General features: G+C 34.1%; 1 protein-coding gene across 1 annotated transcript in view; it reads left to right on the plus strand.

Annotated features, from left to right (window-relative positions):
* Positions 1–453: 453 nt before the first annotated feature.
* IL1RAPL1 (interleukin 1 receptor accessory protein like 1) overlaps positions 454–23,858 on the plus strand; it is a 695,569-nt gene continuing 672,164 nt past the window's right edge. Inside the window, exon 1 of the mRNA XM_050908607.1 lies at positions 454–535. Coding sequence (XP_050764564.1) covers positions 454–535 — 82 coding nt within the window. The remainder of the gene's footprint in view (positions 536–23,858) is intronic.

A 23,858-nucleotide genomic window follows, 5' to 3' on the forward strand; every position in this document is an offset into this window, starting at 1 on the left:
GAAGAAGGGCATTATTTTCTTTTTCCTGTTGGGGGGGGGGAATAGATTATATGACAAAAAGAAAGAACTAGAAGTTATTTTGCAAGTTTAGTGAAAAGACCACACTTTTTTCATAGAATAAATTGATCAAAGTTGTTTTATTCAGGAGATCTGTTAGAAAGCTTTAACAGGGACCCAATGAATTTTCAATGTGTAGACAAAATTGGAACTTAAGCTCTATGGTTAAATGTAGTGTGTGCATGTGTTTATTTTATGGCAATTTTAGTTTATGTATTTTTTTCAGGAAAAATCGATCATTTTTGGTGCATTAAATTGCTCACAAACACTGTATTAAGCTTTTCCACAATGTCAGTATTATGATTAGTTACTTCAAGGTTGTTTCAGCACCAATATAAAATCAGTGTTTCTTTCTTCTTTTTGGTACTCTAGGAAGCAGCCACAGAAAGACAGAAGATGAAAGCTCCTATTCCCAATTTGATTCTCTTGTATGCTACTCTAACTCAGAGCTTGAAGGTTGTGACCAAAAGGGGATCAGGTAAGTAAATCTTTATCTCTGTGGTTATGATGTGGTTTGGAAAGAAGTGCTTAATATTTGCAAATATATACTAAGATGTTGTTATGATGGTTTGGAACATAGTTAAGAGGATTTCAAATTCTGGAGCAAAAAAAGTTAGTAGCTTCTATATATTTTTAGACTATATTGTGTCACGTGAACTTGATGAAAACCCAAAAATGTTAAAATCAGATATGTAATGTGAAATCAATGTAACAATTAATGTGCTGAAGGAAAGTTATTCCCAAAACTAATTAACTTACTTAAAAGACTTTGTTGCAGTCAGTGTTGTTAATGTGAGCTACTAGATTTATCTGTTTGACTATATACTTTATGGTGAAGAATCTCTTGGAAAGAAAGATCATGCAGTTTTGGTTTAAGCTATTGATTTTTGTAATACAACAAATAGATCAAGCACATTAAATTTAATAACCATGAAAAGTGAACAGCAAAATGTGTTTTTGAAAGGGCTACCTGATACATGGTTGAAGACTTTAATTCAGCAAAGAAAATATAGGCAGTTTTTCAGAAACCAAGCAGAGGGTGACATGTTTACCAAACATCTTTCATACTGTTACTATAGATGAATTATCTTCATATGTAAATAAAGGAACACCAATACTGAGATAGTTGGGTGGGTTTGGGTTCATTTTTTGTCTGTCACCCTGAAATTCTAGTTTTCCCTTCTTTCACTTTTCATTGGATAATGAAAAAAATTATAGGATACTACTTCTGCAAACTGTCTTGCTCTATGGCACTAAAGGACACTAAATCCTTAATGGAAGTCTTAATCCCATGGTGATGGAATTAGTTAATTAGGTTTGTTGTTACTAGTCATTTTCCTTTTGGCATTGGAGTGTTTTAGGTAGCTTTTGTTGTACTGTTCCAGAAGTCTGGTTCTGATTTCTTTTTGTATTTTTTTAAATCTGTTTTCAACTGGAGTTGGTTGGTAGTTGTTGTAAATTGGTGCTTAGGGAGGACACAGGTCTTTATACGTTTAGGGCAACAGCTTAAATCATATCTTGTATTTTCAATGGATTATGTTTGTAACAACATTATGAAACTGGTTATGCCTCCAATATTTTAGTTAATAGAAATGTAGATGGAAGGAAGGCAAATAAGGAGTACCGCTATAACGTAAGATATTCCTCAACCAAGACTTGAGATTAAAATATATTTGGGGTTATTTAAACTCAAGAAAACTGGAATATACAGACTGTGCAGAGCAAAAGAGTTGGTGATGGGTTGATGTGTTTGTAATATGATGTTGAAGCCTAGATACATATCAGAGATATCCTTTGAATGTGTCTGGGTGAGGTTGTTCTGTTTGATTAAGATTTAATACTTGTAAGCTTTAAGTCGAGGCCCCTTAATTCAAATTTAGTATAAACATTATTGTTCATCTTAAAGTAACTTTTACAATGACATCCATTTTTAAGGAACTAAAAAAATAGCCAGTCATCAGATACCTGTTACTTGAATGTGATAATAATAAGAACTTGGGTTGTCTTTGTGTTTTATTTCATCATTTTTGCTTGTATCCTCTTCCTCTGATTAACCAATGCAAGGAAAAGTGGTAAATATACATTTTAATTTCTGTTTGGGAAAGTAATATAATTGCTGTCCAGCAAAAGAAAGAGCATACAATAATTTTTAAGATGTACAGACTATGTTCTCATCCTGATGCTGTAATAAAAAGGAAAAACTGTAATGGAAATCTTTGGATCATACCTTACTGTAACATGGGGTTCTTGATGTTTTCCTGTGAGATCTGCTTATCCTGTATATAGTTTCAATTAGCTGTATCACCAAGAGGGCTGTTTGTCATACTGTATGTGCAAAGGAAAAATCTCTGATTTACTGAAATTCAGATTTCTGCTGCCTTTGGTCATGTTGCTTAGTGACTTTAGACTTGAAGGATTTCCACAGAAGTAGGTGGAATGTAATAACATGTGTGATGCTGCTTGGTTTGTTTTTGTTGTTGTTGTTGTTCTTTGGTTTGGTTTGGTTTTTTCCTCCCTTGGGTGCTCGGGAGGCCTATTTTGCAATCCTGAAGTGTTTCTACAAAGAAAATCTTATTTACTTTAACATAAGTTTTAGCAAAATAAAATTCACTTATCTGTACTGTGAAAATAGAAATGGTTTCCTAAAAGTAATGCAACTTATAATTGGGAGTAGGAAAATAAAATCAACTTGGAAAACAGAACTTTAGTTTTATGTGAGCACGTTAACCAGAGGCAGAGGATGGTGAGGACATGGTTTACGTCTCTTTAGTCAGTTCTACTTGTGAGTTCACTTTGTCCTTGAAATATCATCATTAAAGTAAAATGAATAGCAAAATAAAGATGTTGGCGTATTTTTATACTTATGAGATGTTATAATTATCAATATGGAGTAGTAGTATCCACCTTTTAGAGATCTGTTGCTTTTATGTACTTCTTTCTCTGTTATGAATTTTAAAAATGCATTAAACGTAAAAAAGTTGTTGCATTAATACGCTGAATAGTTGTCCTAATTGTGACTTATTCCTTCTAATTCACTTTTGTTGAGCTTATTTCTGAGTACCAAACCTGAAAACACAAATCTTGTGTTCTTTATATATTTAACTTCAGTATTTTATGTTAAAAAGAGATCTGTCCTTGGAAATATGTCTTTTCTATACTGTCAGTTGGATTTTTCCTGCTAGAGTACTTCAGCTCTCTTTTATAAGTTTTTTATCAGCTGTGCTAAAAAGATACTGATTAATAAAAATATGAGTTTCTCCATCTGGTAGAAATATATTTCCAACCATTTCTCTGATCTGTTGAGAACATGAAAACCTACCTTCAGAAAGTCAGTGAGGATTCACAGCATACCAAAAATGTGGAATAATTTGTAGGCTCAAATTCTGGTTTTATTTCTAAAAATGGATAACAATTCTGACCATCTATTGGCTTTCAGGACTGAAGTTATATCAAACATTTAGCTATACGTGTAAACAATTAGGATCAATATAGTATTCTTGTCTTTCTTTGTGTTGATTGAAAACCAGGTTAAAAAAAACATCGCAAGAGAAAACTTAGGTTGTATCATGTTGGATTAGATCTCTGATCATGAGAGCTGTCATTATGCAAAGCACTTAAATGACATTACTTAAAGGCAATCCTTGAATCTTTCTACCATTATGTGCTATTCATCAGTTAAATATAATAATTTAGGGTATAAAGGGAAGAGTATTGATCAAATATTTATTACATTAGCAGGAAAACATGCTTTAAATTAGCTTGCTCACAGCTGTGTGATGTACCTGTTTAACACTTTATCTTGTATGTGTGATTCTGTTTCTACCTGATAGAAGATACATCTTTTTTTTCCAGTTAATATTTTAAATCATTTCTGTAATATAATGAACAGTTTCAAATTACTCTTTAGCATAGAATGGATACATTTTACATTTAGAGCATGTAATAACTGTGTTTGTTACATAAGAATGGCTGGATGAGTAGTTCCAGTAACAATTCCATTAATAAATACAAATGATACAAGAAACTTCTTCCTATATCCACGTATGCAAAAACTAAATTAGACTTAAGCACACCTAAACTTTTCCTCTCAATTGTAGTTGAATGCACAACACCTACAAGTTGTAATGCCTTCTCAAGCAAGAAAGAAAAGATCCTTTGCCTTAAGCTTTGCCGTTCCAACCACTGACTTCAGACTAGACGTAATGGTTGTTAACTGCGCATTTTAGGTATTCAGTGAAGTCTCCATGAACTTCTGGAGAGGCTTCAGAGCCTGCAACAGTAACGGCAAAGATGAACTTTTATTTGGCACATAATGGATATCAGATGTGATCTGCTAAATGGGAAGCTGACTCTTGCACTACTTCTCGGCTTTTTGAAATATCTCAAAGCATCTTGCTTCATGAAACAATTCCGCTATTTGATCGCCATGTCCTGCTTGATGCAAAGGAAGAATAAATACTTAAAGCCTACATATTTTGATTCGTTCAGCACATGGTTTTACTGGAATTGGTTTAAACCTCAAAAGTGTAGGAAATAATGCCTGCTTTTTAGTGTGATGCCAGACTTCATATAAATGTACAATATGCCTAAAAAGTGCATAGATTTACTTTTTGTGCAGTCCACTGCGTGTCTGTTGCTCGCTCAATGCAGTCCTTGATAGTATTTTGAGAATGTTACGGTAATGTATTTCTAAGTTGTTTCCTTTCAGTGATTTTTCCTGAAATTATCCTGTTTCATAGTTTGAACTAAATCGTAGATTTTTTTTTTAGCCATGTAGTTTTACATCCTTAGAAACTTAGGTTTCTTAAAGTCTGTTCTTTTCAGGTTGAGTGGTATTTGATCATTTACTTGTGGTGAATAGTTTTTGCTTATGAATTATTTAATATTCATCAAAGAGGAAGTAGGTTAGGAAAGAGCCTCGTGCTGATCCATACAGATTTTTTTCCCTGTAACACGTATGTTAAATAAAATACTTGAACACTGCATTGCCATCTGGTGGTTTTTTCCAAGGATGCTGAATAGACAAAGGAAAGAAGGGGTTTTTTTTGTTAAAAACCAAATCTGTTAAAAGGGAGAATGGGAGGAAAAGTATGTAAAAAGATTTTATTATATAAAGAATTATGACTTGATCAGTAGAATTAGACAGTATTAGTGTAGTGGCATTTTATACATATTGCCTAACAGCAATCTGGTGTTGCCTTGTATCAAAAAAAGTGAGAGTTGTTATTACTGTCTGTAGTTCTCTGTTTTTCTATGGATTATTATGCATTATGAGTTAATCAATTAATAATCTGTGTTCAGTTCTGCTATTGTGAATGGAAATTTTCTTTTCTAGGTCAAATTTATTCTATGATGGAATAATTTAACTGGAAGGACAATCTTTCCAATGATGGGTTATTAGGATATGTATGAGATCCTTCACATCATTATGATGAGATTAAAGTCTATAGATGTATTTTGTCATGTAGCAGATTACTTCTCTTTTTAATGTCTTAGAAATGTCTAGTATTTCTGTGCCTTAGTTATTATGAATGAATATGGGTGGTTCTAGTTGTATGAAAGATCAACATTATGAAAAAAGGAAGTAAAGAGCTTTGATATTGTGACATTGGTATTTCTGAATTTTAGTTTGTTTTGTAGGAGCAAAATGTGAATTTTAACTATGTAAAAATAATTCAAGAATTTGTTTTGGTTCTAAAACCAGTGGAATTCTGAGGAACAGACTGGAAATATATACTAAAAATCTCAAGTAGTTATTCTGTTTGACAAATTCCATACTCTTTAAGAACTATAAGCAGACATTTTTCTAAATTATGGCCCTCTATGAATTTTTATGAATTATTTCTCATGTAAGAATAAGTATATTTTAGAGAGTAATATCAGATGTGTAAGGGATATATCTACACAAACAAGACAGTTTTCTTTTTCAAAAACATTTCTTTTAACTGGAAAAGAAACGCGTGATCTGTGCAATGTAGGCCTTAACATCAATAAACCCAAGATTTTACACCTCATGACAAATGTCATAATAAGAACTCAACAATTTATTAAAAAAAAAATAAAAAAAATAATAAAATCCATGGAATGAAAATTCTTCACCTGTGCTGTATGTAAGGAATATATCTACAGAAGTTAAGACAATTTGAGAACTTTTCAGGTAGGAAGAATTTTTGAATTTAGTTTACTTGTTTGTACCTAGTAATTGAATTGTCACTATTTTACAGAAAATCATTTAATATATATATATCTAGAATCAAGCTTATGTGGCAAAAACTCTTTGAGAAATTGCACACAATTAAGTGCTGAGGCTTAGCAGAGGTCTGGTACCCAGTATTTGAGTATTTGTACTTTTTATTTATTTATTTTTCATAACCCTATTGGGTGAGACTTGGTGTCCTAAGTGCGTAGTACTACATAAATCATCCCATTCTTCTTAGTGTCTTTCCTTCAGTGCTGCCATTCTCTTTTTCATTCTGCCTGTGTTTTGATTGCCTAAGTATTTTCTTTTTGGATTCTTGTCAAAAGAACTAACTACGTTGATGAATGTCATATTGGATCTGGTATGCACTGAATAGTAATCAGATGGTTCAAAAAATAAACGAATAAAAATATATCTGTTGTTCTTTTCTTATACAATTTATAGGCAGAACACTCGCATATACAGTGCTCCAAGTACACTGAGCTTGGAGCAAAGCATTTACAGCAATTAAAGGATATGCTTCTTGTAAGCCATAGGAGTTTGTGTCAATTGATATTAATGGCCCCTAGCTGTTGTTTTCACTCTGTTACAGAATGTTAGTTTTCCATTATTAATTGATGAGGTTTGTTGGGTGGTTACACAGAACCTGAAATAATATTTAGAGTCTATCTATGTCTATCTAATGTACAAGATTAACTTCTATGAGCAAGGATTTTTTAAGTTGGAACAATTTAGACTACTATGATTACTATGAAAACCTTTTTCTGTTTCTCTGTTTGGTGACAAGAAACAAAAGTATAGTGAAAGTCAGTCCTAAGCAAAGACGTATGTACCTTTCTTACTGCATTGGGGGGATGGGAATATTTTTGCATCATGACCTGATTAAGAAGTGAAACCTTATTTCATACGAGGGTTGTTTCAAAAAACTCATTTTGAATTGGCATATAAATATGCAGCCTTGTTTGTGGTTGTAGCTGTGGGACTGAATGGGGAAAACTCTGTGAAACATTCTTCTTTTTGAGGGAGAAGAGAGAAAAAGATGAGGGGAAACCTTTACAGTTAAAAACATAATGAAGTTAAACAGAAATCCCTGATGTTCAGTCTCAGGCAACTTTCTTATGTCATGTTCTATTCATTCATTCCACATTGATTAACACTAATATTCTTCTGCTTTTTATCCTAAGAATAAAAGATGGTTTAGTTTACTTTTTGCACCCTTTTTGTTCCGATTTAAAGATGGTTGTTCCTCCCCATTTTAATGTGTAGTAGAAATCAGTAAGTTTTATTTTTAATGTTAAAACCTCTTCATAGTTGAAAAATGAATTAACTGGGTGTATCTACTTTCTTGGATTTTGCCTGCTTACTTTACAAGGTATACACCTTGTATAGCGTGTGTCAGTAGGGGAGGGTGTTATTTGCTTTCTTACTTGCACGTTTCTTTTAAAGATAGAAAATCTTCAACAACAATACCCTTGAATATATAGTAATGAGGTTAACTGAGAGGAACGATTACTTATACCTGCTGGGAGGGAGGTCTAGATGATCTAGAGATGTGAAGACTGTAAATGCTCTGCCTCCTTCAACGCTTTCACTCTCTGTCCTGAACTTTTGCTATCTATCTGACAGAACTGTGAGGCCTCCTGGAATTGATATAGCCCACAGAAAAGTTTTATGGCTTGCTGTTTCTACATGGCACCAGAATGTTAAAAGAGCGATTAGTGTCCTTGAGCACCTTATTTAGACAGCAAAAGTATCCATATCCCCATTCTGCAGCCCATTCTGGCAAAGCCATTTATGCCAGTTTTGATATGATCCTCACCTTCTTTCTTAATTTATGAAGGAAAAACCCCACCTGATTGTTGTTAGGAGAAAAGGCATGACTTGCTTTTTGTGAATCCAGGAATACTGGAAGAAAGTAGGAGTTAAAAATTAACTTATTTAGTAACATTTTGCATATTCAGGAAGTTAGAGAGTTCCTTTAGTATATGTTTTTGAACCCATTTTTTTGTTTATGCCAACTGTATATGGGAAGCATGTATTTTTCTTTAAAAGAATAATCCTTTACAATACTGCATTTTTCTTTAGCTACAGAATGTTTTATGTGTTGCATTGCTGTGGAGTAATTTTCAGCGTACAGTTTTCATTTGAAAAACCGAGAAAAATAATCTTGTTGGAAAGAACACTAGTTTTGTTAGTGAGCTTGAACAGATACTTGGCCATCGGGATGGTTCAGCTCCAATGGTCTCTACTCTATTTTTTTAAGCTAAGGACACTGTTCAATATGTCAGATGAACAGCAATGATGCGGATTGTTTACTATAGGAAGGGTGGGGGCTATATTATATCTATATCTATATTATATATTATATATTATATATTATATTATATATTATATATTATATAGAAAGAAAGAAACACAATTCTGTGCCGCTAGAGGATTTGGGCAATAAGGAACAATTGTATCGCAAGCATAAATCCTTTGTGACACATTACTTACTTTGGAGACGCTATGAAAGCAGTAACTGTTACTTGTCCTGTAAGCGTTTATGAACAGGATGGCTGGCATTTTAAAAATAGTTATATGACCTTTTGTTGTTGCTAGGATCCATACTGATACTTTTCAGAGTCCTGGGAGATGGTGAATAATACCACAGTATGTGAAAAGACTGTCTGTGCGGTAGCAAAGGGTCAATGTTTTATAGTGTGCAATACATATTAAGAAATGACTAATGATAGTAAAGGAGAAAAAGCAAAATCTAAAGCCAAAAGGACAGTAATAGATATTCTTACATAGTTCGGTCATTGAGTTTTAGTAGCTGTTTAGAATGACTCTCTGCTTCCACAGTCCCTATTTTCCCTGGGGAATGGTTAACGTTTTTTTCACTGATTGGCATCTGTTGGCAAATGGCCTAGAAGATGTAAAAGAACAAGTGACCTTTGATCAGAAATAGCTGTTGCAGAAGATTTATTTATTTGAATATTACGCTGTCAATTTTATGTAGAATAATGACTGTGGAGAATAAGGAGACAAAAAAACCTCAAGGACAAGTAATGGCCATCTGACAGATTTGTCTTTTTTATTTTAGTGTACTCAGTTGTGAAATATTATTAAAATATAGAATAAAAGCTGTGATAATAAGTTTTGCCCATTAGAATATGTTTTGTTGCTACACTTAAAGCAAATTAAAATTGATGAAATCTGTCCTAGATTAAAATACTTACTGACTTGTTCTTTCTGAAAGTTGGACGGAGAAAGTGCTGTCAGTGCTGCATACACAGATATATGGGAAGCAACTTAGCATGAAAAGAGAAGGTCGTCCTTTAGATTGCAGTACTGAAATCTTCAGCCATTCTTGCTCAGACTTGTTTTTGCTGCTGTGGTCTTTATTTCAAATGCAAAATGCACGTTGTCCGTTGTTACTTTAAGATTTATCTTTTTATCTGTTTTTCAGAACAGTTTTTTGCAATTATAAGGAGAATTATCAGACTGTTATAGTGGTAAATTACGACACAGTTATGTTAGTTGAAAGATGAGTGCTCCTGTAATTTTATCGCCTTGCTCTGAACACTTAACTCATTTCAGAAAACTGTTGGGTGTACAGATGCAAAGCAGACAATTGTGTTGAAGCAATCTGCAAATTCATTTGGAGTACCCACTTCCACAAATGACTCTTTTTCATTCTTGGCAAAAAGGAACAATTTTTATTCTCTTTTAAATCAATTTTAATTCCAATTAAAGTAGTTCCAATTGATAATTCCAATTTTAATTACAGAGTCATTTAAGATGGAAGGGACCTCTTAAGATCATCAAGTACAATCCCCCTGGTTCAAGCAATGTCAGCTACAGCAGGTTGCTCAGCACTGCGTGCAGTTGAATTAAATGACTTCAGGACTGTTCTTGAAACAATTTTTTTAAAGAAATTTAGGCAAACCTTTTAGAGGCTCTGTGTACATGCTGTAGTCCCTGACCCTCGATTTTTCCAGATTAGGACTTCCCTAAACATCTCTCTCATCGTGGGTTGCCTCATCTCCGAGTGGAAATTATGGCATGTTTAGGATGGTAGCTCTGAATTTCTCTAATGTGGAGTTGCAACATACCAAGGAAACACCTGGAGCTATTGTCATGTTAGGTTCTAAAATTTGACCTACCTGCAAGCAGCGTTAGTTAAAATTACTTGATACCTGTTCAGGATGTTCAGTTTCTTTCACAGTAAGATTATTTATTTCTTGGAAATTACAAATGTATAACTCTATTGAAACATAAGCCAATAAATGAGGCATGTGTTAAGCTACATGGAAAAATGAGTGTACGTAATGTGTGTTTTACCATTCCCTTGCCACTTCACTTTTAACCATAGTTAATATCCTTAATAATACAAGAAACATAGTATTTTCTTACGGGAAAAGTAATTGGCTGATACTAGGCATGCTACGTTCCTGCACTTTTATATAATTCACTGTGATCTTTTTTTTAATGAGGTTTGTCATAGTAGGTAGAACAAAGACAGTGACTTGGGATATTAAAAATTAAAGAGCAGGCCATAAAGTCAACAACTTTCAAGAAAACCAGCAACATACACGGGTTGTCCAGGTAAGAAGAATGCAGCCTGAAGTAAAAGTGTTGTTAATACTATTTTTTTTAAAAGTACAAGGTTGGCTTGTCTGAAACTCCAAATTTTCTGCTGAATGTCATTGGCCGTATAGCTCAGAGTAAATCCTGAAGGCAAAACAGAGAGACAGGCAAGGAACAATGCAAAATCTATATGTACGTATGCATAGATAGCTGTACTTTGAGGGAAGGCTCAATTCCTTCCTAGGTATCATGGAGCGTATAGAGATGCTGTTAAGCTGTTGCATAGGTGATTGCCTGGGTGCAGCACAGCAAAGGAGGAGGGAAAACATGGAGCCATACTGTCAAACTCTGAGCCCTTTCTAATGAAACTGGCTGAGCCAAGTGTGACAAGGAGTCAAGCTGCCTTTTCTAGGAGTGACTAATGCATACCTCGTGATTTCACAAGGGGCCTCCTGGAGGCCGGCAAACACCCTGCTTTCACTCTGCTGACTGCACCAGGCCACTTTAAGCACTCTGCAACAAAATCACTTTTTCATATCGTAGGTTTATTTTTGCCATTGGCAGTATTTTAAATATAATTTATATCTTTATAATTTGAGAGACAAAATAAAATTTTAAGCTTTGTATTTTTCTAGGAAATTGAATAAGAGTCAGTAACAGAACATTCTAGTTGGTTAATAAACATTTTTTGAAACAATTATTGAGCAGAATTGCAAGCTGGTATAAGTTTACAAATATGCATGCATTCATTTTATAGTATACTACTTGCTGTGAAGTTTTAGCAAAATGGGAGTATTAATGGATGAAGTAGGAAGCTTAAACCAGAAAGTCTGGGAAGAAATCATGACAAACCATGCATTTTTATTGGCAAAAGTAGCTGTCATGTCAAGGAGAGGAACAAATTACTTTGGTTATTAGGAATGATAGAATAAGATGGCTTATATTTTTTAAATGTAGTAATTTTTCCATATATATTTGAAATGTATTCCATAAAAACCACTTGAAAACAATTCCTATATAAGATTTGAGATAAGGAAAACACCTAGTATTTCTTTTTCTCAAATTTTCAAAGAAAACAAATCCATGACAAACATAGTTCAGTCTATTAATGAATTTTATTGATTCCCTTGAAATAGCCGCCAACTGTTACTATTATCTGAACTTTTTTTTTACAATTCGTAGTTAAATTACCAGAGGTCTATGCAATGGCATAAAAATAATGAGATGATTTAACAAAAAAAAATTTGGACAGGGTGTCATTTAACAACCTAAAAATTTATCAGTGTAAGAGTTTACTACAATAGTACATCTAAATGCAAAAGGTCATTGCCCCGCCCCCCCCCCCCCCCCAAAAAAAAAAGTACTTAATCTGCTATAAAAAACAGAGGATAATTTTTAGGAGGTAATGCAGTGACTGAATTCCAGTGTGATTACACTTTTACAGTGCCTAGAGAAGCTGTTAGCTCTCCTTCACAACAAGATTCCACTAAAAAGCAGCTGTCCTTGCTATCATCTGACTAGTGTCATGTTATCTGCAATTCAGGGCAAACTTAAAAGAATTGAAATTGTATTCATATTTAACTAGGTGGACTGCTTTATTCATTCATGACTTTGTTTCACTTTGTCATTGTTAAGTAATGCATGTGTAATAAACCTGCATTACAAAGTAGGTCATGCTATTCTCATACATGTACAAAGCCAGCATGTTTTGAATGTGTTTGGTGTTCAAGACAGTTACGTTAAAATGCTGCTGTTGATACCAGATCTAGAGTAGGTGCTGCACTTAGGATTCACGATAGCTCATACCTACAAATGCTATTGTTTTCAATAGAGAAATTGAGAGAATCAGTCATTCATTTCAAACTGTGCTTGAACAAGACCATTCAGCAGAGTTACCTTCTCACTATCAATGAATTGTGTGTTTGAAACATCTAAAATTTTCCTTTCTGATAAGTCTAGCCATGAGATCCAAAGAAAATACTGAAGTCCTGTGCTAAGTCTCCAGAATTAATAACTTCGGGGAGAGAAGAAGCTTGATTGGTTGGTTGGTTGGTTGGTTGGTTGTAGTTGTTCTCTGTGACTCAGCCTTTCACTAAAAGCTAGATGAGGAAGAAATGCATGTTGCATGGTACTTTTTCCCGTTTCCTTCCTTCCGTATAGATACACAAGGTGAAAGATGTAACAAGATATACTAGTTGCCCATCACTGTACAGCAAATTGTTAGATGTTCCTGGGCTGCGAAATTCGGGAAAGGGCTTAAAAGCTAGTTTTCTGTGCCAAGATGTATTAATCAACTTCAAGGTATTGACAATTGCGATCAACAGAGAGAAAGAGGCCTCTGTCTCCTGCACAAAATTTCCTACATAGCTGTAGACTGTGCAACAACCGTCCTCCTCAAAAACAGTGCTGTTGAGGATTTTATGTCCAAGTTCTGAATTCTGTCAAGCAGAACTTTAGTTTTATTTAAACTGAAAATCACAGGAATCTAGTTTTCTGATAGAGGCAGTTGCAACTGTTAGTAATGTATAGGAACTCTTGGAAGTGAATTACTGTGACGCACTGTGCCATGTAATTTTAAAAGTATCTGATTCTCTAATTGTTTGCTTACATCAAAGCTGCTTTGTTACACTCTGAAACCATTGCAGTTCCTTTCTTTTCCTACATGCAATTATTAAAAAAAAATTGAATTTAATTTATGTTTTATTAGGTTGATTTCATTAATATGTTCATTGAAAATAGCTCTTTATTTTCTCTCCCATTTGCCTGTTCTTAATTTCTAGGCCAACTTTAGTATGAAGGCTTTAAATCTTGTCTCTCTCTTACGGGAAAGGTCAGGCATCAGGTTCCATCACACTCTAGAGAGCAGAATAATGTGTTATGTATGCTTTGTTCACAGTTCTTCACAGCTGTGATGAATTCTCAATGATAAGTCACATGTGAGAGTAATTTCTGTTTACATTTACTTCAGTTAAAGCAAAGGTGAACTTTTTGCTTCTCCCTCCCCCCCCCCCCCCATTCTTGAAGACCTGTTTCTTTCTTGCTGGGCTTTATTTTGTGTTTGTGGATTATTTTGGGGTTTGGATTTCTTTTTTATTATAGTCAGTTTTGGTATAAGTAATACAGTGCTGTATATTTTGTTTATTTTGGAGGGAAATTGTAATACCTGCTGAACAAGTCTCTGTTTGAATTAGGGGAGCATAGTAACCTAATCTAAATATGAATGATTAAAGTTGCCTGTGTATAAGAAAAATAAACAAATATGGAGTTGATAAGACAACTTCCATTTGAATGAGGTAAAAATGGAGAAAATATTTGATCTACCACAAATTATTTCATTTTAGCTACTGTTAAAGTTTGTAGTTTTATAACTTTACTGAAACTGGCATGGCAGGTTCTTGGGTAATGTTACATTTTTTATTTTGTACATTTTGTACGTGTGATGGTTAGTTCCACTTTAAGATGCATCTTCCCTTCAAAATACGTAGGAAAACAGTCCTCTTATACCTATTGATAAATTATGCATACTGTGTAGCTTTCAGTCCTGAACCTGAAGTCATGAGTAACAAAAATTCACACAGCAAGATTTAGGACAAAAAGATAACAAACAGCAAATGTTCTGAGAAAGAGAGTTCACGAAGATATTTTTTTTTTCAGTCATTGCTGACCTTTTAATGTTTTTTTTCAGACAGAACAGTAGATTATCCATTATCATTTTTTTCACACATCTTTGGTTATTTAGCTTTTTATTTTAATAGATGAAGACTCATTTAATTATCATTAATGTTTTTACTTAGGTCTGGTTTTACTGCAATAAGTCTGATCTCTTTATTAAAATTAGATAATTTTTTAAGTATAACTTAACTTCAGTAGAGTTGTTTATAGTTGGTTACTTAACCTGAACAAGAGGTCCACATTCTGAATCTGAGGATTTTTTTTGTAATACTTGTTAGGAATTTTACATTGACACATTGTTCCCTGTTCAATGCATTCTAATTTTCAACCTAATGAAGTTGAAAACATCTTTCAATATTTTGAAACCTAATGAAGTTGAAAACATCTTTCAACATTTTGAAAGATTGCAACTTTGATTATACCTACTTTTAGATAAGAAAAAATAAAATACAAAAATACAAGTTTTTTTGTTGGTGGAAACCTCTACAGCTTCAGTATTTCAGACTAAAAGGAGTTTTATATATATATATATGCTACTACTTACATGTTTTATACATATGCACAGCACTTTCATTGAAATAAAAATATTAGTTTTAATTAGAATTATAGAATGGTTTGTGTTGGAAGAGACCTTCAAAGATCATCTAGTCCAACCTCTCTGCCATGGGCAGGCACAACTTTTCACAGGTTGCTCTAAGCCTCATCCAGCCTGACCTTGAACACTTCCAGGGATGGGGCATCCACAACTTCTCTGGGCAACCTATTCCAGTGTCTCACCACCCTCATCGTAAAAAGATTCTTCTTTATGTCCAATCTAAACCTACTGTCTTTTAGTTTAAAACTGTTGCCCCTTAGCCTGTCACTGCAGGCCCTGGTAAAAAGTCTCTCTCTGTTTTTCTTATAAGCCCCCTTTAGGTACTGAAAGGCTGCAATAAGGTCTCCCCAGAGCCTTCTCTTCTCCAGGCTGAACAACCCCTGCTCTCTCAGCCTTTCTTTATAGGAGAGGTGTTCGTGTTCTCTGACCATTTTCATGGCTCTCCTCTGGACTCACTCCAACAGGTCTATGTCTTTCTTGTGCTGGGGGCCCCAGAGCTGGATGCAGTACTCCAGGTGGGGTCTCACCAGAGCAGAGTAGAGGGGGAGAATCACCTCCCCTGACCTGCTGGCTACATTTCTTTTTATTCTTTTTTTATATCTTCTCTATATGAGTCACAATGCTGTTAGAGAGAAAACCTACCTGAGGCATAAGTAAACTATTGGAATACTCTTCGAGAAACTTTTCAGAAACAAGATAATATAATGATGCTAACTCTATAGAAATATTCCCCAAAATACTAATTTTAAGTAGAATATATCAAAGTTTGAAAACATCAGCAAGAGTTGCTTATAGAAGAGTGATTTATCATATAGTGAAAGAAGAGGTGGTTTGTTGTATTACTGTTCTGCACAATGCATCTTTATATTTTTGTCATGAGGGTATGGTTAAACAGCATGATTTAAAGATAGGCCTGTGAGGAAATGCAACTAAATGTGAGATCCGTAACTGGTGTGGGTTTCCTGTGCTACAGTTGTTAGTAGAATAATATTGAAGTGCTTTTTGACCAGAATAGAAGATATTTTTCAAATTTAGGTGGTTTTGTTGACACAAAGATTTAGTCATGAGCTGAAGCTGGCTGAGTCAAGTAATACTTTCGATTTTTCAGATTTCTTTTGTAGGATAATTCAGGTTGGAAGAGACCTTTGGAGGTCTCAAGTTTAAAGCAGGGTCAGCTCTGAGATCAGTCCAGGTTGCTCGGGTCTTTATCCACGTAAGTAAGTCTTTTAAAACCTCCAGGGATAGAGCTTGCACAAATTCTCTGGGCAATTGACTCTTGCCTTCTGCTAGGGCTCTCCTATTACAAAATATTCTCTCATAGTTCAGAATAAGCTAATGCATGAATTAAAAACTATGCCTGATGTAGACCCCAAAATCCAAAAAACCTGAGAAAACCAAGAAAACATGCAAAATTAGTTAGTTGATAACAGGCTTGATTGATAAAACTCATCTACAGTAAAATCCCAAATAAGAATTAATATAAATAAAAATAAGTAGATTCACTTTTTCCTTAAAAAAGCTCTATGATGAAATCAAAAGAGAGAATTTAATGTTCAATTAGTTCAACTTTCTGCCTAATTTGTTTCCATATGTATGCTTTTCTTTTATCTAAGCTTTTTTCTTTCTTTTCCTTAAGGCAATTTATTGCCTCTGTTAAAAGCTAGTGGAAATTAAGTTCCTGATGTGAATAAAAACCTGATGGACCCCTCCATTTTTTATTTTGTTGACATATGAGGGTATTTAATTTCATTGCGATACTTTCAAAATTTATTATATGAAATGTGGGGGTTTTAAACAAAACATAATTCTGATTTCTCTAATATATTAGTGGTTAGAGTAAGACCTTTGAAACACACTGTGTGACTGGGAAGAATTTTAGAGAATTTTCAAAAATGCTTTAAATTTCATAATTCTTTTGTTCACTAGAATACATTCTTTTTAATTCCATGAAGTGTAGCTGGCTCTGTCAATAAAAAGTCTACTATCAAAAAACTGGTTTTAAGTTGATACATATCTAGTGTACTAGAATACCTCATTGAAACAATGAATGACACTAATTATTGAGTAACAAGCTTAGGTTTTCATTAGCTTGTATGACTTTCTGAAAGAGGGCAATTATAACCATCGCTGTACTTTGTCCTTTGGAAAAAAACTAACCTAAATAAATACAAAATCAAAAACATTTTTTGTATCGGATAGAAATCTTAACTCATATTACTCCTTTTAATTAGGAAATAGGCACAAAACTCCTAAATCACACAATTTTAATCATTCAAAAGGACCCAGCCTTATCATCATAGGAATCCAGCAATAATGTTGTCAATAAAGTGTCCAGTTGTTATAATAAGAGCCTACAGCTGTATTAGCAGCATTGGTTACTGCTGTTTCAGTAAAGCTTCTGTTCATAATTTTTAACAGGACAACAATACCAGTTATTGTTTTGAGAAATCCATTATAGCTCTTAATTAAATATGTAAAAAAAAAATCTTTCAGGTAAATTTTAGTAACATGTAGTGATACTGTTGTAGCATTGGTTGTTTAAGGATATAGCCAAGGAAAGGTTTGTTAGGAAGCACAATAACTTTTATTAGATGAATGGGTGCTTTGTTGAAGAAGGTCGTCTTGTCACTGTCAGGTCATGTGGTGAAGCAGATCACCTGGAGGAGAGTGTATATAACTCAGGGATGTACTGAAAAATAAAATAAATTGTTAAGAAGTTAACCCAAATTCAACGGAGGCAATAATTAAGCTGGACTGTCATGAAACTGTTCCATTTCTGTTGGGCTTTATAATTCAAGAGTAACCATGGTCAAGTTTACAATTCCGTAAGAGAACTTTATTACTGTAAAGAAGACCTTCCTGTCCTTAAGAAACAAAATTTCCCCATTCTTCGACATGCAAAAGCTTACTTACCTTGAATATTGTATAATTTATGTTAGTTACTTGCATGTCCTGTATATAAAGAATAAATATTTCTGAACGTTATTTTTCTGCACATTATATTTTTGAATATCCTAGTTTTTCTAATAAAATATTATCTCTACCGACATGCCTAGGCTCCTGTTTTCCAAAATATGACTTAAAACTATAGAATTATGCAGACTGATGGAAAATGGGGGGTGGGGTGGGAAGACAGAGAAGTTCCAGCATGGTTAGGGATGCTGTCTGTTTCAGATGGGATCAATGGATTTTTTTTTTCATGGTAAACACTAAAACATCTGTAGATAAATCTCCTTGGCCACAATTGACTTTTCAACGGCATTTTAATCTATAATTTAAACTTTGTTTTAAAGGGTAAAAAGAGCACTTTTTAGGTCTTCTGAATTGGATGTTCCAGCTTCTAATACCTTCTTCAGGACTCTGCTGGGTATCTATAGGATAACATGCTCAAGGATGGACCATTGAGACAGTGGTCAGATTCTGCAGAGTTTGCTTTATTAGTTAGTTTTGCTTTCCTTCTGAGATTGATATCCAAAGGGATTGGTGTGTCAGGTCAGAAGCTAATCACAGGTAATTAAATTGATCCATATATAGCTAAACTCAGAGTCTTAAAGAAGGGTTGAATTGCTTCCACTCAAAAAAAGAGATAAAGCTCTAGCCAGAGGTAGGAGAGGAGGCCATTTAAAAAAAAAAAAACAAGCCAAAATGAAAAAGCAAATTCTGAATTCATTTTATTTTGTGTAACATTCTATTTTCTTCAGTTTCCAAGACAGTTATAGAGCTGTGTCTGGAAAGATGCTTTAAAATAAAATACAAATGTGGTAAACAAAACAGTCCTAAAGCAGAGTGGTTCACATTTAAAGCTGAGACTTCAAACTGGTTTTTAGAAGTGACTGACTTTCTCTCAGTCTTCGCTGAATGCAGCTAGCATGGGATTATGCAGAGTTGAAGCACTCTGAGATGAAGGGAGAGCTGATTTTTTAAAACAAAATCTGGATAAGCAACTTTAAATTCAGCTTGTACTGAATTGCAAATCCCACACAGCACCAGTGGCATGAGTCTGCTTCACATATGAGAAGGATCTGTGTAATGAACCAGCTGCAACTTTAGAGAGAGACACACACACAAAGGTGTAGCATCAATTTGACGAGATCTCCAAATACAATAATTTGGAATCTTCCAATCAGTTATGTATAACAGCCAAGCCATCCATGTTTAAAACCATCTGCGTTAGTTTATTTCAGAAGTTGGAAGATCTGGGAAACATAATTTATCCTGAACAAGTAAAAGATGTAACTTACATATTGACTTTAGTTTAGTTAAACATGGGAAATATATTCCCACATGAAATACTTTATAAGGAAAATGTTAACTTACCAAATTAGGTACTTCCACAAGGAATGTGTATTTAAAAAAAAAAGATTTAAAAAAAAAAAAGCAGAGAACATAAAAATCTCAATCTTTGCCAAGGTAATTTCTTAGAATTTAATTAAATGCATGTTAATATTCTTTACCTTTTCAAATGTACTCTTTCCTCCTTTCTGGATACTCACTTGTTTCTGTCCAGCAATAGCTGTATCCAACAATCCAGCTCTTTTGGCAAGTTTCCCTCTTCACTTTTGAGTTGTTAGTGAGCTTCTCAACTTGACAATCTCTGTGAATAGAAAGTACTTCCTCTAGTTGCTTTTCAAGATGACTGCTCTTGACAATCAAATTCCTCAAAAATCTTTAGAGAAGGTTCACAACAGATGTAAATCTTTTCAGTTTCAAGAAACTCAGCAGATTTCCAGTGAATTGTATGCCACTTTGTTCTTTTACTTCAGAAGAAGAAACAAAATGGCAAATTACTCGTCAATTGTAGCCCTTAGGGATTATCCATATATTTTAAAATAGCCTGAACTTTTATATACTTTCTCCCAATAATTGATTCTAGCATTGTATTGCCTTTATTAAGCACAGAAAGTGCAATAGTTGAACTGCATTATTTTGTGAGATGCCCTAGAGGCATCAAAATTCGGACACATATCTGAGTCACAACCTCTGTGTCATTCTTGCTCTGGGCAAGGAGGGTAGTAATTTGCTGCTGGCCTAATTTTACTAGCACAAAGTTTCCAGTTTCTCCTCTACCATCTCTTCCTATCTGTGTAACTTCAATTCTCTGGCCAGGAAATGCTCCCTGATCCAATTTTTCAACACACTGAACAAAGAATGAGGGGAGATATTGCATTGCATTAGTCTTGAGAAAGTGCCTTGTTCAGTAACAGTTGAGCCCTTCAATTTTCATCTCTTTCCCGTAGGAGCTCTATTGTGTTTTGACATTTGTAAGCGCATAACAAAAAATGACAAATAATAAAGTGGTGATGTTAGAGTTAAATTACTTTTGCATGCAGTTCAACTAGATTATGGATGAATGTTCGACTTCCGCACTTTTCATGTGTTTACTTAATGTTTTAAAGACAGTTTCTAATCTTTAGGGAGGGGCTAAGTTTCCTTCAGTGTTTGCAAAACAGCACATCCAGATTTAAATCAGCGGAGCTATGGACTGAGTCCAACTCACTGCTTTAAAAAAAAAAAAAGGTGTTTTAGATGTCGAATGTCAGAAGTCAGTATTTGACTTCTGAAATTCTCCTTTTGGCCATCAAAGAGGATTTTTTTATTTGTTTGTTTCTCTATGCATTTTAATTTATTTTACTGTGTTGTGCTGCACATCCCTGATACGCTGACTGAGAACTTTTTCTAAAGTAATAAAACATTTCCTGTAATGTTATGGTTCTAGGAGAGATTCTATTATATGGCATCACATTTATTTCTTCTGTTCAGTGTAGAGTATATTTGTGCCTTCTAGTCTGAAATATGTTAGTAGATCAAAAATAACACAACAAGATAACCTGTTTTTGATTGGTGGTGGAGAGGACTGGCGGGGCTGCAGTCAGGCAGACTGCATGGTATGTTTGGCATTTCTACAAAATCGTTGTATTAAATTAATAGCCACATCATTTTCAATCATCTCATAAAATTTGGCTCCACTTTTATGTTATGATCACAGGGAGGAGTAATTTTCTTTTCTGATGTTTGACTTTTATAAAAGTACCATAATTCAAAGCCATGACCATGCAGTGTTATATTACTAAGGAATGAAGTTAAGCCAACACCCTTCAGCTGAAGGCAGGTTCTACAAAATACTTTGAGACAAAATTTAAATATTAAAAGTTACATGTTACATAGCATTTTGGAGCCAGGTGCTTCTCGGTTTAAATACCTCAGATAGAACATGCCTCTCAACTATTTTTGATCCTTTTCTGGCATGGGAGCTCATATGGTAGAGATCCTGTCAATTACCATCAGCTAAAGAATTGACTTATAGTAATTTCTAAAATAAAGGTGGCAGTCGATTTAGACTTTGTATTCAACAGAGCAGGGAAGGAATGATTGGAACATGGATTTGGGCATAAACTTGCAGTTTTGTAAAAAATTGCTGTGAGTATCACAATCCACATAAAGCAGATATGAAACTGAAATGTTAAAAGCTCTCCTAAAACCAACAGGTGTTGTTACTGTATTGAGTTAATGCATGAAGGAAAAAATCTTGTTCAACTCCACCGGTTTTATATATATTTCAGAATTCTCTTACTTCTCGGTGTGTTCTTACTAGGATTTGGGGATATGGACTATTTTTGGTCTAGAAATAAATCTTATCAATTCTAATTTGAAAAAGTTAAGCAGGTAGTGTTGTAGCAGATTTTCATTTACAATGTTGTACTAAAACCAAAGTAACATAGTTAACTAAGGAGGTTTCATACACAAAGAAGCATTTTTCACTTTTTGAGAGAAGAGTTAAAGATTACTCGGCTTAAAGGCAATGATTTTATTTTTAGGTCTGGACGTGAAGAACTATTTTATAATGCATGTGGCTATCATATATATGAAACTGTTTGGGGACCTTTCAAAATTTTGTCCTCATTTCAACAGAGAAAGTTCAGAAATGCAGAGAAAAGTGACTGAGGTCTAAGCAATGGTGGTTTTGTGGAAGCTCTTGATTTTTACCATCAAGAGTATAGGACCAGTTTAGACACTAATATTCAATTCCACAAAGGCTAAGAGAAGCCATGCAAGAGGCACCTTGTTCAGAAGGGAACGTGACAGAACACCTCTATGGATCTTTAGCCACAGAGGATTCCCAACATCCCATAAGAAATCTAAGCTTCGTTGATGCCAGTATCATACACTTCCATGAATGGGTCGAGGCACTTCCCTCCCTCCCTTCCTCTAATATTTAGTCAGTTGATATAACCATCTGATTGTCTGCAAAGAAGACACATTTCTTCTATGATGTATGTGCAGAGCAGAAACCAATGCTTTTTTGACAAACGTATTTTTCATCTTTCATCAGCAATGTGAGCCCGACTAGCATTTTCTAAAGCATCTAACATCTGTCTCATTGCACGTAAGAACCTTGAGTGATCTAATGAAGGTGACGTTTTGCTGAGTAATATGATGTAATACTTCATCTCAATGCTCCAAGAAAAAAACGACTTTGTTTTTTTCCTCTGACCTCCTGACTGCATTGCACATTGCTTCATGTTTCTTTTCCCCAGGCAGGAACTGACTATTAAATACATTTGTCTCCCTTTGTTCAGCTACAGTTCTCAGAGATTGCTTACTATGAATATATGATATTATTTTAAAATATTTTCCTGGGCTGTAATTATATAATAACTAAATCCATTCCTACTTGCTTAAATAAAGTACGCACAGAGTGAAGAGAAGATCAAAATCACTGAAAATATCTCATTTTAATTTTAACTGTCAGTTATTCAAACCCTCAGAAGTTGACTTTATATTTTTAAAATCCAGGCTTTCTTTAAAAGGTTGAGAAATTAAGTCAATATTTTAATTTCTTTAATTACTTAATTCATCTATCTTTGAAGTAAGTATACCTACAAAACTGTCTTTAAAAGCTACTTCTTTCTATCAACATCAGTTTTTAAATTCTGCATCTGAAATAGAAAACAAATCACCTCCACAAGAAGTTTCTTTTCTTTTTTTGAAAGAATGATGCTTATAGTTATCTCTCTACTTCCAAGCACTGTAAGTAGCTTCATAGGGTGCTATTGTATATAAAATTTCAATAGGTTTACAATCCATCCAGATTTCTGTCACTTGTGCATCCTTAGCATTATGTTGCCTAATCATGTCTATTTTGGTGTGTTCTAGGAGTACCTGTCCAGTTCTCTCTCACTGGTTTTGGAAGAAATAGGATGCCTTTAATTCAGTCCTGTCCCTTAGAAAAGGAAGCATGTGTTTGCCTTTATTTTCCTAACACAAGCTTTATTGACATCTCAAGGTAATAAAATGCCAAATTTTGGAAACAAAATGATTTTTAATTTTTTTTTTTTTAATTTTTATTTAACCATATAATGTAGACATTTACCTTAAAATTTCCAGAAGAATACACCTATCTGTGATTGTGTACTTCCCCATGTATATGAATGAAAGCAACAAGATTCTTTTGAATAAGGATGATGCATGTTTAACCTGTGAACATAGAGAATACACTTGAACACTCACAGGCATTTTGTGCAAGAATCTTCCTAAAGAATGTGGTAGAAGCTAGATCAAAGGCAAACAACAACATAGTGCTGTAAGTAAAAGAGATAAATACTTGAAGCTACATGTGGATTCATCAGAGAACTGCTTGGCACATTATTTTAGTTAGAAGTAAAAAATTATGATTGATTCAGTTACAACATACTCTGTTGCATTCTCTACAGAAACCTCCTATTCAATTGTTGAATGAAGGACACCACCCATTCTAATTTGCAC

Source organism: Gymnogyps californianus, chromosome 1 (assembly GCF_018139145.2).
Source record: "Gymnogyps californianus isolate 813 chromosome 1, ASM1813914v2, whole genome shotgun sequence".
NCBI classification, from domain to species: Eukaryota; Metazoa; Chordata; class Aves; order Accipitriformes; family Cathartidae; genus Gymnogyps; species Gymnogyps californianus.